Source organism: Mastigoproctus giganteus, chromosome 2 (assembly GCF_048544385.1).
Source record: "Mastigoproctus giganteus isolate SK-2022 chromosome 2, ASM4854438v1, whole genome shotgun sequence".
NCBI lineage: Eukaryota > Metazoa > Arthropoda > Arachnida > Uropygi > Thelyphonidae > Mastigoproctus > Mastigoproctus giganteus.
In genome coordinates, this window is record NC_143576.1 from 168,231,733 (window position 1) to 168,246,737 (window position 15,005).

Sequence of the window (15,005 nt, forward strand, 5' to 3'; positions counted from 1 at the left end):
AGAGCTCCAAGTGATTAGTGGATTTGGGAGAACGGTAGAGACAACAGATGAATTTGACACAACGAGGTAGAGAGATTTTAAACCAGAGAAGATCAAAAAGGAGATTCCAAATTGCCAAGTCTTTGACGGGGAATAACGGAACGGACATATACACAAGTACCACCTTTGAGGCGAAAAGAATCATACAGCGAATAATTTGGGCAACTGTGAGGTGAGCAGTAGATGAATCAACCGATACTAAGATTGTCAGAAAAAGTACGTGGGGTTTGACAGACTGCAAGTGGAAATGGACATAGTTGGAATTAGAATTGAGACCACGTATATTTGTGAAATGAATTAGGAAATGTTTTACACACATATATACATATATATATACATATATATATATATATATATATATATTTATTTATTTATTTTTTGCTGGCTCAATTGCAATCTGTATGCTGATTGATATGGGCACATTGCAATTGATGAGTGGGATTGCTGTCATCTCATTTTTTTTAAATTTATTATTATTATTATTATTTTATGAGATCCTCAGATGCATTATTATTATTTTTTTGTTTTCTGCTGGCTCTTAGGTGTGGGTGGGAGCGTGATTTTGCCAGCACCTACGAGTTTTGCACAGCCACTGGGGGTGAGCAATTTTCTGGTGCTATGTTAGCACTGACATAAAGTAGACCCAGGTTTGGCTCCTTGTGCTAGGGTGAGCATCGAAATATATTTGCCCATGTTGGTGGCTGCCACCTGATGGTAGAGGGGCCTGGTAAATACACGTTTACACTTCAGGTCGATGTGATTAAGGGGATATATATATACATATATATATATATATATTTTTTTCCCTACATGACAATTGGTGGAGGTGGACGAATAGGCCTGGTGCCACTGTGAGAGAGGTATACATATATATATAGCCTGCCTGTCTTACCCCATGAGTAACTTGGTTACACTAGTTTTTACTTATTGTGGCACTCTATTCCTTAACAATTTATTCTCCTGTGCATCCCCCCCCCCCTGCTACAAGCTTATTAGTTCATCTGACATCCATTTTGGTATGCCTTGAACAATATCTTTTAACAAGTATAAAATACCTAGTGGCCTCTTAAGATTGCCTCTCTAACTACTTTCTGCTGAGTAATTACATTCTGTAATAACAGTTGGTTCCCCTGAAAAGAGTTTAAAAATGTCTAAATCCATTATTTTCACCTTTGCAAAAACAATTTCTATATTTTACTCGACTAGTTATTTTCTTTAAATAAATCCCATATCAGTGTGCAATGATAACAAGAAAATTCCCTTCCCTTGTTGCCTCTAACAATTTCGTGTAGAAAGAAATTGTCCAAGAAATGGTGTGCTACTGTGTTAGCTGCTAACTCACAAGTACCATTCAATATTAGGAAATACGAAATCTCCATAGGGAGACATTTGGATATGCTGGCCCACTCTCTTTGTTGTAGTTAATTATATTCATCACAGTCTGTTACATTGGCCTGTAACAGACTGCAACTGACATTTTTTGTTTTTCTAGTAGTTATGTCACACCAGAATGACTGTTACGATAACCACCCATGTCTACTGATTGTACTTTTTAGTCTGCTTTTTAATCAGAAGGATCGTTCCATTTCCCCTTCCCTCCTGTCACACCTGTTCTTTCTACACACAGCCACATATTCAAATTTTGTATCCTCAGTATCAGAATGACACACCATTTGTTATACCTATAATTGAATAATTTGATGATTTAATACATCAGGCTTGTCAAATTTATTTACTATACTCCTAACATTAGGATATAAGAAAGTAAATGTGTGCCTATTTCTGTTTTTAGTAACTCTTACATAGACCATGTAATTGGTTTTGTGCCCTATGCAAACTCTTGTCAGACTTTGTAACCTTCCCCCCTCCTGTTTCTCATGTTACTGCATATCAAAATAGAAGCAATGCAAGAATCATTTTTACCTCTTCTTTTGGCTGTTTTTTAGTTGTTAGTCTGTATGCAGTGAAAGGGAAATAAGTGACATTGAAGAAAAGAGTGAAAACAATGCTGTGGTGTGATCCAAAAGTTTTGTCATTTGCCCTTTGGGTAGTGAAGTGACAGGCTTTGAGAAGCTCTGTTCTATGTATTTATCTTTATTTATGATTTCTCAAACTATAATTTTATACGTAATATTCACACTCAATCCATGCTCTAAATGGTGATGTAAAAGTGTCATTCTGTTTTAAATTTTCGTCTTCCTGTTAGCAAAGTTCATGATATTGTGGATCAGCATTTCCCAAACTTTTTTAGTCAATGAATACTTTTCATCTCACAACATATTTATGGAACACAAGTTTAGCGGGAACCAAAGAACTGTTTGCTAATATTTTATTACATATGACGCACTGTGCATCAGGAGCATCTTTATTTCCAACCATGTAAAGCCGAAATTCAAATAACTGTTGTCATACTTTCATTTGGCGAACAAAAGGCTGCAATTGTTCATCCTCACCTTGAAGTGTGATAATATTGAGTTAGTTTTCATTGACCACTGTTGCAATACTAGAAGTACTTGCATCTCGTTTAAAAGTTCTTTTTTTAAACCACAAATCTAGTCATTTATTTTAATAATAGTATTTTGAAATACTACTTTTCAAAAAAAAATTTATACAAGGAAGTGAGTTTAGTTATATCGGTTTGCTTCACCCTCCTTAAACCCATGTACACCAGGCTAAATGGCATACAAATGGAGTACTGTATTAGATTACTACATTGCTACTGTTCCATGGATGTCATTACCTCTACGCATATATCTCTATGCAAAAGCCCACCAAAATAGTGTTCCATGGTCTATTTGATTATTAGTCTATGCCAGTGTATTAATAACCGAAAAAAAAGTTAAATATTATAATGATACTAAAGTGGTGTACGCTACAAATATGCAAAATTCATTTATTTTATTTCTTTAATTGTTAATTACGATTTTTCACGGAACACTGTTCACATCCCACAGAACACTAGTGTTCTCCGGAATACAGTTTGGGATGATGTGGTAGCTGCAATTTGTCGAATTCAGATTGTTGATAATGAATACTAGGGATTCTCAGACTCTTGAACTGTTGTATATGAACACTGAAAATTTTTCTTTGCTCTATGATTCCAATTTTTAAAAAAAAATCATGATACTTTTAATTTATCTCATTCAAAAAAATCGATATTGCAAAAAAAAAAAAATTTTTCCCCCCAGGAACATGCTAAATTGGCTTTCTCTTGGATATTTACTGTTCGGCTTATTACTCTGAACTCTTCATCTTGCCTTTCTGAAATTTCAGATATCTGAAAATTATGGTCGATAAAGAACTAAATTTCATTTAGGCTTAACAAAAATTATTTTAAAAAAAAAGTGGTGGTTACTTCATCTCAAAATTTCCCTAACTATAATTGTGCTGTAGCTGCTTTTGTATCCTTAAAGAATACATGTTTTTTTTTTTTTTTGTTAAGGATACCTCACTGAGAAAAAAAATATTTTGAAATCCTCAGCCTTGTACTGTGAAGACCTCAGTTCCTGGTTAGATTTCATTGGTAGTCAGTTTTGAACCTCATTTCCCTTTAAATCTGGTTTCCCAACTTCTGTCCTTGTTTCTTTTTCTACGGATGAAATAATAAATCTGAATGGGAAGTCAGATTTAGTTTTCCTTGACCATGTATCTGATCAAAAAAAGTGGCTTTTTAGTACTCTAATCCTTGCATGCTTTGGTCTCTGTTATACTTTATTTGCAATTAAAAGGGAATATTTTTCATTTTATCTAGGATTCTGTTTTGAATTGCACACTGGTTCTCTGATGTGATAATCAGATTTTAACTGGAACCATTTTTACAGGGATTCCCCAGGTGGTATCCTCTGCTTTTCTTATCTTTGATTCTTCCTCTTTTAGTACTCACTGAACCTCTGATTTCCTGTGCTGGTGATTTACAAATCTGGTACATTTCTCCAAATAGTGATGAAGCCACAGCTAACAATATTAAACTTTATTTTTCTCTTTAAAAGGTTAAAGGTCATTTCTTAAGGTTTGGTCTTACTGTTAATACTGATAAAAATGTTGTTATATTTATAACGAAAATGTTGATTCACCCCCCCCCCCCCCCCCCAATTCTTTTGTGGCCATCCCATTTTATAAAAAGGAATTTAGGCCTCATCCTCACACAAAGCCCAAACTTGTTCACTAAGAAAAATGTGGCTTTTTAAACAGAACTTACCCATATCTCCAAAGCTCCCGTTAAGAAAAAATATATAATGACTTGTTCTCATTAATCCTGTATGCCTCAGAAGTCTACTTCTGTTAACCCACACCTTAAGCAGATTGTAAGTCAGTCAAATATCAAATGTTGAAATGGGCAGACTTAAAATCAGGATTTGGTTTCACCATATCCAATATGACATTAAATTAAGACTTATGGTCACCTTAGACATGGCAAAACCAGATGATTAATAAACAAATATGATTGGTTCATTTATAGAAAAGAATTTAATTTTATTTTGTATAGTTTCTAGTTTCATTATTGCTGCTCTCTTGTACATATTCTGTGTAACTTTGAAGTGATTTGCCTTTCATTCTTTTATGTTAAATGTTGTTATTTCGCAATATTGTATTGTAACCTTTCCAGGCCAATAGCTTGTGTTTCACTAGTGCCCCTGCAGGCCAAGCTGATACAAGGCTGAGTAGTTTGTAGTTATTCTGCTGTAGTGATTTTGAATGATGCATAGTATGGTTGTGAGCCTGGTAACTTCTGTGTCGTCTTGGTGGTGGTGGTGGTGCCCACTGACAATAAGTAAAAATAGTCTTCTCTATTAGTGAAGTGATACTTATTCAAAGTAGTGCAATACCACGACAACTCGCGTTTACTTATTGTAAGGACGAGCACAATATGAGATACAGAGGAAATGATGACATTTCCTCTGTACCTCCCACGCCACTATTGTAGTTTTTTCTTAAGAGTTATCTATGGTGTTTCCACACTGATATTATATAGATATGTAACCTTTCCTTATTTTTTTTATTCAAATATTTTTGAACTAGGTATAAATGTAGTGGTATTATAATTCTATAATGCATGCCAATTTACCTTCGTACCCTCCAAGGCATGTAAGGTTGGAGGTATGCCGTGTACCTTTTGCTTATAATAAAGTGTTTCTAGTATTTTAAAATAACAGCTAAAATACTATATAGCGACTCCCCATGGGAATGAGAAAACGGTCATTATATTGGAAGGGCATTATCGATTGTTCATAAAATAGCATTAGGTTAAGGAGACTGGCTGGGACCAACCACATAGGATGCTATAACGTGTGGGACTTTAAAGAGAGTTGTTAAAAGAGCTTCAACTGTACTTTCATCACTAGAAAATACAATTCGAGATATTGTGTCAGTTAAATGCATTACAGGAAATGTAATGTGTTTTTTTTTTTTTTTTTTTTTTTTTTAATTATAAAATGTAAGGGATAACACTTTGCCTAATTTTCAGTCAGGTAAAACAGAGGCTACATAATTTAATAATGTGGAAATATATTTGTGAACATTTGTTTATATATGTGTGACAAATCAGTGGTGCTTTCCGTAGCCAGATGGGCAGGAGCACCAGTGCGTAGCACACACTTCTTGATTAGACCATGGTTCGAGCCTGTGACCCAAAATACAAAGGATGCGGAAAGCTCAGAGAATTACCACCGCATATCCCCGGAGCAATATGGCCTTAGTTGCTAATGCTTCTTAAAAAAAAAAAAAATGAAACAACAACAACAAATCAGTGTAGAGCAAGTTAAAAGTAGCTTTACTACTTAAATTTGCAAATGTGTTCATTACAGTCAGTATGTGCTAACATGGCAGCACATTTACTGAAAAGTCAACTATTGACAAATTGTTAAAGACTTATCAAAGGTTGTGGAAATAAATGGAAAAGCCACACAAGCACTTCATTTCCTGATTTCAGAAGTACAAGCGATCACCAGTGAGTGGCACTGATCCACATCCAAACTAGTTTTGCGATTGAGACAAGTTCTGTTTTATATATGTATATACAATTATTTACATTATACATTTATTTTTGCAAAAATATAAAAAGACAAAAATTAAAACCAACATTCAATATTCATAAATATTTGAACTAAAAAGAAGTGGTTAGAAATAGCATGTAAAGTGATTTTAAGTTGAATATGTAGGGTTGTGCCCTCAGTCACCATGGTAAAACTTAGGTCTGAGTTTGTTCTGTATGAAAGCATAAAAATTAAAAAAATAAAATAAATTATTAGGGACTTGGTATTTCTAAGTATTTTACTTATCTAAGAAGACAGTTTTCATCACTGTTGTCCAAGTAGAGGAAATGTACTTGATTGAGCATATTGCAAACACATAAGAATGATAATTTATAATTTAGGTTGGGGGGGGGTTAGTACTCTTAAGATTATATTTTTAAGACTTATTCTTGCAAGTTAAAAAAATGTTCCAAGACTGTTCTGTCTTCACATGGAACGTGCAAAAGTAAACAAACAAAAAAAAAATTACAAATTATTACTTCCATGCTTTTATTTATTTATTATTATTTTTATTTATTTATTTATTTTTTATTATTTTTTTAAACTGTAGGAAAAGAAAAAATCTGAAGACAAGAAGAAAATGTTCAAAAAACTAATGGAAGATAATGAAGATGAAGATGATGATGACGACGACGATGATGAACAAGGTAAGACTATTTTGGATTACTGACATAATCAAATCTTGTTTCCTCAAATTTCAGTACAACATTCTGTTCTGGTTCTTTCGCTGTGTAGTTAGGGAGCTGTCTTGCATCTGTGAAACATTATTGCCACAAAATTCAGTGCAATTAAGAATTATTCATTTTGTGGCTTCCACTAAAAATTGCGCAGTCCATTGATAACTGGGCTGCTGGTATACAGACTGCCAAAAACAGTTCCAGTAAAGCTATAAACTCCTAGATGACTTGGGGATGTAACAGATTATAAAAATAATTTTAATTTTTTTGTAATAGCCTTCAACTGCTGTACCACAGAATAATATGTTGACTGATACAAATATATATAACTTAGTTATAATCAATAACTATCAAGTTTCCCTGATCTTGTAGGTGATAGAAATTTAGAGTAAATCCTGGGGTGGATGGGATCTATCCAGTTATATTATAGGAGGCAGCAAAGGAAGTAAGCAAACCATTAGCCAATGATTGAGAGCATCCTTGGACTTGCGAAGTCCCCATGTACTGGAGATGTGCTAATGTATCCCCAATTCAAAAAGGGGATCAAAGGGTGACTCAAGTAATGACAGACCTGTTAGTTTAACTTCTGTTCTAGGGAAAATAATGTCACTGGCTAAAGCAGCACTGCAGGATCATCCAGACACGACTGCAGTTATAGTTCAGAGACAGCATGGGTTTGTTAAGGGGAAGTCTTGTCTGACCAATTTGATTGAATACTGTCATGTGATCACAAAGAACTGGATGCAAAAAAATAATTTTGATATATACTTGAATTTTAGGAAAGCTTTTGATACTATTGCACATTGAAGACTACTGTACAAATTGGAGCAGTATAGCATTAAGTGCAAGTTTCTACAATGGATAAAAGGATGGTTGAGTGGGAGAAAGCAGTGAATGATAATTAATGGACACCTTGCCCTTTGTGGACTGTTTTATTAGTGGGGTCCCCAAGGGTTCGGTGTTGGGCCTATTGTTGTTTTCTGTATTTCTCAATAATATTAATGAAGGTAAAAAAAGTAAAGTGCAGCCATTATCAACCCACTGCAGGATGGAAGCCTCCTCAACAATTCATGCTTAGGGAAATGGACCATAATCTGCCACGCTGGTCCAGTGCGGGTTGGCAGATCGACTGTATTCAGCAGTCAGGGGCTTGAACCCCGGTCTACTCAAAGAGCGTGTGCTACAGCACTCCTGCTCCTGCCCACTCGGCTACGGTGGCTGGTTAATGAAGTTACATCAGACTTATGTCCAATTTTCAGATTTTGCAAAGATTGGCATGGTTGTTTATGATAGTACACTACTGCAACAGGATCTAGGAGCAGATGGGCTGAGAGATGGCAACTGAAGTTTAACATTGACAAATGCAAAGTATTGGATATGGATAGAAGTAATCCCAGAGTAACATACCAACTGTCCAGTACTACACTCAGGGAAGTGGAGAATGAAAAAGACCTGTGGGTAATTGTGCAGTCAGATACGAAGTTTTCAGTGCAGGCAGGCTGCCAGAGCAGCTCATAGGGTCTTGTCGATGATATACAGGAATTTTGGTAGCAGTGATAAGGAAGTGGTTATCCCCTTGTATAAGGCAATGGTGGGCCACATCTTGAGTACTGCATACAGGTCTGTCTGGAGGCCTCGTTTTAGGAAGGATGTAGAGCTACTCGAACAAGTACTGAGGAGGGCAGTGAGGTTGGTGAGTGGAACAAAAGGTTTCTCTTACCAAGAAAGACTTAAGTTCTGCAAATTGTGGTACCTGGCAACTAGACACCTGTGAGTGATCTGATTGAGGTGTATAAGGCCTTGAGGGGTTTGAGCAAGCTCAGTACTGATGGGATTCTTTCTCTTGCTAAGATTATGCACCTGATGGGGCTTAAAATCAAATTAAGGAAAGACAGTTGTAGAATAGATCTGTGGAAATTTCCTGTCCCCAGCTAGTGGGTGGTTGATTGCTGGAACAAGCTGACAGCTTTGGAGTGAATGGGTGGGTGAAATGGGAAGTTTTTTTTTTTTTTTTTTCCCCTTCATTTTTGGCTGATGCTATATATCTACCTCTACTCTGCCAGATAGTGACTGGATGCAGTCCGATTGTTAAGGCCATTGATAACCCATTGTTAAGGCCACGTTATGTCAAGGATATGGGTATATTCTTGCCATATGTATGCATATACAAAATTTCATTACTTCATATAGCATGTCCCACCCACTTTTCCTTATTATTGAATAAACCATGAATTGTCAAACTAATAGAGTAAGCTTATCTGCAAAAAGATCTAAACCTCCCAAACACTTCCTAGTTCATTTCACAAATATACTTGGTCTCATTTCCACTTGCAGTCTGCCAAACGCCATGTAATCTTTCTGACAGAGTCTCGGTTATTGGTTGATTCAAATACTGCTCATCTCAGTTGCCCAAATTATTCGCTGTATGATTCTTTTCGCCTCAAAGGTGGTACTTGTGCATATATCCATTCTGATATTCCCTGTCAAAGAATTGTTAATTTGGAATATCCTCTCTTTCATCTTCTCCGGCTTAAAATCTCTCCACCTCACTGTGTCAAATTCATCTGCTGTATCTACCATTCTCCCAACTCCACTAATCACTTGAGGCTCTTTGACTTCCTCTCTTTGCAACTTGACTTTCTCCAGTCCAACTTTCCTAACAGTGAGGTAATTTTCCTTGGTGATTTTAATGTTCACAACTCCAGCTTGCTTCCTTTTTCTAGTCACACCGACCCAGCAGGTCGAGATGCTGAGGTTTTTGCAATACAAGAATACCAGACAATCCTAACCATACAGCCAGCACACTTGATCTTTTTCTCACAAACAACCTTCCTAAGTACACGGTCGAAGTGAGTGGTCCTTTAGGTACCTCAGATCACAACTTGGTGATTGTCTCTTCTCCAATGGAGCCTTTATCTCATGGCTATTCCCACCCTCGTATTGTGTGGCATTACAAGAATGCAAAATGGGATGACCTGCAAGATTTATTTTCTTCTTTTCCTTAGTCGAACTACTGTTTCAAAACATCTGATGTCAACTTTTGCTCTGATCGTGTCAGTGAAATTATTCTTGCAGGAATGGAATCCTTTATCCCACACTCCACTTTAAAATCTCGTCCTTTATCTAAACCTTGGTTTTCCAATAAATATGCTAAGGCTGCTCAAGAGGAGAATGTTGCATATCATAATTGGCTTGTTTTCAATTTTCAGTTTCATTTTCTGTCTATACCAGAGCTTGCAACAATTGTAAAGCAGTTATTAATCAGTCCAAAATAGATTTTGAACAGGCTAAGAGTAGAAAACTTGCTTCTTGCTCTAATGGTAGCCGAACATTCTGGTCTCTTGCCAAAGCTATTGGCTGCAACTTTTGCCCATCTCTGCTCCCACCTCAGTGAAAACAACAGATGGTTCTGTTGTCACTTCAGCCAAGGATAAAGCTGACCTGCTAGCATCCCATCATTTTTCTTCCAACTCATGTATTAATGATCTTGGTAAAACACCTCCCACCATTTCCAACACGCTCCATTCAATGCCTCCTGTGGTCTCCCATAAAAAGGATGTTAGAAGGATTTTGATGAATCTCGATGCTAAAAAAGCTCTAGGTCCTGATCGTATTTCTCCACTTGTTGTTCTCAAAACGTTTGCTCCTGAACTTACTTCTGTTCTTTGCCGCCTTTTTTTTTTTTTTTTTTTCACTTTCTTATTCCAAAGGTGTTTTTCCTTCTGCTTGGTTGGAAATTTGCTCATATCCAGCCAGTTCCTAAAAAGGGTGACAAGTCCCTCCCATCCAATTATTGTCCCATTGCAATTACTTCTACTCTTTTTGTAAAGTAATGAAGAAATCAATTAACCGCCAACTCTTAAACTACCTTGAAACCTTCTGTCTGATCAACGATTGCCAGTGTGGATTCCGGCAGTGTTGATCCACTGGTGATATTCTGGCTTATTTTACCCATTAATGGACAAATTCAATGGAAAGTTCGGTGAAACACAAGCAGTTGCTCTTGACATCTCAAAGGCTTTCGATTGTGTTTGGCATAAAGGTCTTCTAAACAAGCTTCCATCTTATGGTGTGCCAACTGTTTTTAGTAATTGGTTATCCAGTTTTCTCTCTGATCGCTCACTGAGGGTGATGGTAGATGGCTCTCTGTCTTCTAACTTCTCCACTAATGCCGGTGTCCCCCAAGATTCAGTTCTTTCCCCCACTCTTTTCCTCTTGTATATCAATGACCTTTTTCCACTGACTGTAAATCCTATCCGTAGTTTTGCCGATGATAGCACATTGCATTCCACTTTCCTTTTTGAGAAACCTTGTCCTGCTCAATCAGCTTCAACTTCTCAAATATCCGCTACCAATTCCTTAAATGCTGATCTCCAGGTAATTTTCCAGTGGGGCCAAGACAACTTAGTTGATTTCAATCCTTCCAAAACTCAGTCTTGTCTTATATCTCGCAAAAAGGATTCTTCTGCTCCTATGATTACCTTTGGTGACACTCTGATTTCTAGGCAAAATGATATATCTCTTGGGGATTATTCTGACTTCTGATCTCTCTTGGCTGAAGCACATTACAAATATTGCTTCCTCTGCATCTAAAAAATTTGGTTTTCTCTTTCGCTCTCAGCGTTACTTTTCTTCCAAACAGCTGTTCATTCACTGTGTACAAATAGCAAATCCACCGTTTGAAGTATGTGTCCAGCTTCATCTGTTTACCTCCCTTATGACAACCTCTTAATGTATGTATAGGGTGGTAGTGGGGCTGGATTTCATTTCTGAGAGGCTCATCCTATCTCCCTCTTTTCTCCCCTAGTATATCCTATCCTTCTGTCCCTTTATTTTATTTTATTTTTTTTTGTGGTCTCTGTCAGGAAGCTCAGGCAACACTGGCAGAGACCAGCCAGAGATTTTGGGAATGCCTGGCTGCCTCCCAGAGGTCAGTGATGGACAACATTGAGTCCCATCAGGGGACCCATGGCATAATGCTCATAAAACAACACACTACTCACACTTCTGGCTTTCAGAGAGTACTGTTTTACCACACATTATATGGCACAGCTTTGGGAAACCATCTGAGAGGCTGACATCTGAATGACAAGATCAAATGCCTCTCGTACTGCTGTCATTTTGTGGTTTGTTAATAATTTCTTCGTCCTTTTAATCACTGGATGCCCCCTTAATGTCACCTGCTCTCACTTCATTAGCAATCTCCTCTGGTAGCCTGGATCTGTCACTTTCCTCTAGCCAGTGAGTTTCGTTCTTCACTGTAACATCTCTCCCTCTCGCACAATATAAATGTCAAAAAGCAACTTCTTCTAGCTATGAGCCAGTGTGGTGGTTTTTATGTCTTGCAGAGTATGCTGGCCTCTTGTGTATCTTCAGTTAAGTCTTCTTCCTCCTCAATGATGACCAAAACTTCACCTTGCCATCCTGCTGATTAATTTCTCAGCAACTGGGTGAGCAAGCATCTAATAAAAGAGCTTTTTAATCATTGGGAGCCACCTTTAAGACCTTGCTGATATTGACGTACTTCAGGGACAAAATGCTTGAAAAACCATGTTGGTTTGGACCATGCTATTCTTTAATGGTAGTAGATAACAGGCAACTGCATCATGTAATCTTTCAAAACACTTAGGCATGCTGATTTTCCCATGACAGCCAGCGTCAAGGGATGGAGGCTATCAGCACTTGCACAATATAAAGCTGAAAAATGCTCATTATCTTTCCAAGAGTTTTGGCTTCGTTTCTCGTCTACATTAGACACACGGGATAAGAGCAAGCCCTCCTTTATCAGTTCATTGAGGCAGAGTCTGAAAGGCTGAACTGAATGTGTTGCAGCAGACAGACCCAGCTTCGGCACGCTCTTTCTTGTTACACATGTCATTGCGATTTCTAAAATGCAACAGCCACCCATCACCAGCTTTGAAATTGTTAATGCCCATATGTTTAGCCAGGTTCTCAGATGCAGTGTTTAAGGTAACACCAGTAACATTCACTCCTGCACGTACTATTTCTAAACAGCTTCTGGATCTTTATCTTTGCTTACTTTCATGTGCTTTCTATCACTCACGAAACCCATATCTTCAATATTATACTAAAGCAAGCTTTAGAACTTTCCTTTGGTCATGTGAATGAAGTCACTGCTGGTCACAAAAATGGTTTGAAATAATACTAACAGTGGATACATGTTCATACAAAGTGCACTGTCCTCACGGCCAGGTGCAACAAAAACAATACTGCCGCTGTGCTCACTAATTGGTGGACATCTTGTGATTTACAGTGAGTATCCAGAAAATAGTGGTATAGTGGAATTTTGATTATCCAGAATTTTGTCCGGTAAATTGGGGTTTGCAAAATCAAGGGGAAACAGTATATAATTTTCACATTTGAATAATCATTGTTGATATTCATCTAAAATGATTTAAAATTACTACAGTGCAAAATAAAATAAAAAACCTGTTAGATTTAAAATTTGGTCCTATGGATTTGTTACTACTTTGATTGAACCCTTATAATTGGGATGGAAATAGATTTAGCATTACTAAGTACACAGACTTGTCTCAAGTTGAAGTTAAAACAGTGAGTTATTCTGATTATAAAATTTGAACTAAGTGCATTGTAAATACATCAAATAAAATTAAACAATTATTTTCAACTTTAGATGAAGTAGAAGGCGAAGAAGAAGATGATGATGAGGATGAAGAAGATGATGACGATGATGATGATGATGGTAAGTGTGTATACACAATGTATATCCTTCTTAACCCTTTCATGAATGAATTCTGAAATGTATGTGGGCTCCTATAGCCACTTTTCAATAGGGTGGTTTCTATGAAAGAAGTTTCTTTGCGTTTGTGTGTGGCTACACACACACACACACACACACACACACACACACACACACACACACACCCATGGATTAATCAATTATGGACCTGGGACACTGCTACATGCAGAAAGTACCCAATGACCATAATTTCTACATAAGTTAGAAGGGCAATGTGCTAACGTTACTTGACTGGTAAGAGCGCCTCCGTAGCCAGGTGGGTAGCAGTGCTTAGCACACGCTTCTTGATTAGACCGGGGTTCGAGCCCGTTACCACCAAATACGGAGGATGCGGAAAGGTCAATGGAATGACCACCGCATATTCTCAGAGCAATATGGCCTTAGTTGCTAATGCTCCTAAAAACCAAACAACAACAACAACTTGACTGGTAATGCTGGTTATGGAGAACAAAGGGCGAACGGAACTGTGATCGCAATCACGGTGAACAGAGCCGGGAGCTAAGAGCTTAGTGCTGTTCATCCTGTGATTTTTGCACCTTTTAAGAGGGCCAACCACCAAAATCAAAGGAGGAAACGGCAATAAGTGGGTATAGCTGACACGAAATACAGCCCCTGTGGTATACTAGGAAGTAGGTAAGGTTTGTTTAAATCAGTTAAAATAATTTGTTTAAATAAATAGTTTAGGTCAGTAAAATAATCTGTTTAAATAAATGGGTTTTAAGTCAGTTAAAATAACAACCCCTATCCCACTGTCAATATATATAATAAGCGAGATGCCTTTAACTTTAATATACAGGCATACCTCGAATAACGAATAGGATGCGTTCCACGAAATTACTTCGTTAAGCGAAACTTCGTTTTCAGAGGTAAAAATACTATGGCCAGAATAGGGATACGTTCCTACCTAAAGAAAATGAAAAGCTTTTTTTTCGAACAAAGAAATGTTTTATTAAATAAACAGTCAACTTACATACAAAGTGAAACCGCATTTTAAAATAGGAGTCTAAAGTTGATTGCTTATGCTTTTTTTCTCTTTCATTTAACAATTGCCTATACGGAGTTATTGCATTTAACACTGATCGCTTAACAATAACACTTCTTCCTAAATCAGGATCATTTTCACAAAAAAATTTAAAACGTTTTCGATGTCATTTAAGCACCTTTTTAAATCTTTGGTTGTTAACACTTTTTCGGCAGGAACTTCTTTAACTTCATCTTCATTATCTTCGTTGCTAACAAGGTTTTCTAAATCTTCCACTGAAAAACCATCATCTTCTGCATTCAATAAATTTCTAACATCCTCTTCATCGACATTTTCGAAACCTATTGATTGAGCCATCTGGATAACTTCATTTCTAATTTCTTGGATGTTATTTTCTTCTTCTAGTACAACTTCTTGCCATTTTTGCGCCAAGCTCCATTTAAGCATTTCTTAGTGACTTCTTTCCAAGAACTATCAATGTTTTCAATTGCGTT

The 15,005-nt window shown here is 36.9% G+C and overlaps 1 protein-coding gene across 1 annotated transcript in view; it reads left to right on the top strand.

Moving 5' to 3' along the window:
* Positions 1-15,005, top strand: part of LOC150089731 (uncharacterized) — a 48,200-nt gene that overhangs the window by 24,932 nt on the left and 8,263 nt on the right. The window contains exons 2-3 of the mRNA XM_090389628.1: positions 6,622-6,718; positions 13,404-13,472. Coding sequence (XP_090245754.1) covers positions 6,622-6,718; positions 13,404-13,472 — 166 coding nt within the window. The remainder of the gene's footprint in view (positions 1-6,621; positions 6,719-13,403; positions 13,473-15,005) is intronic.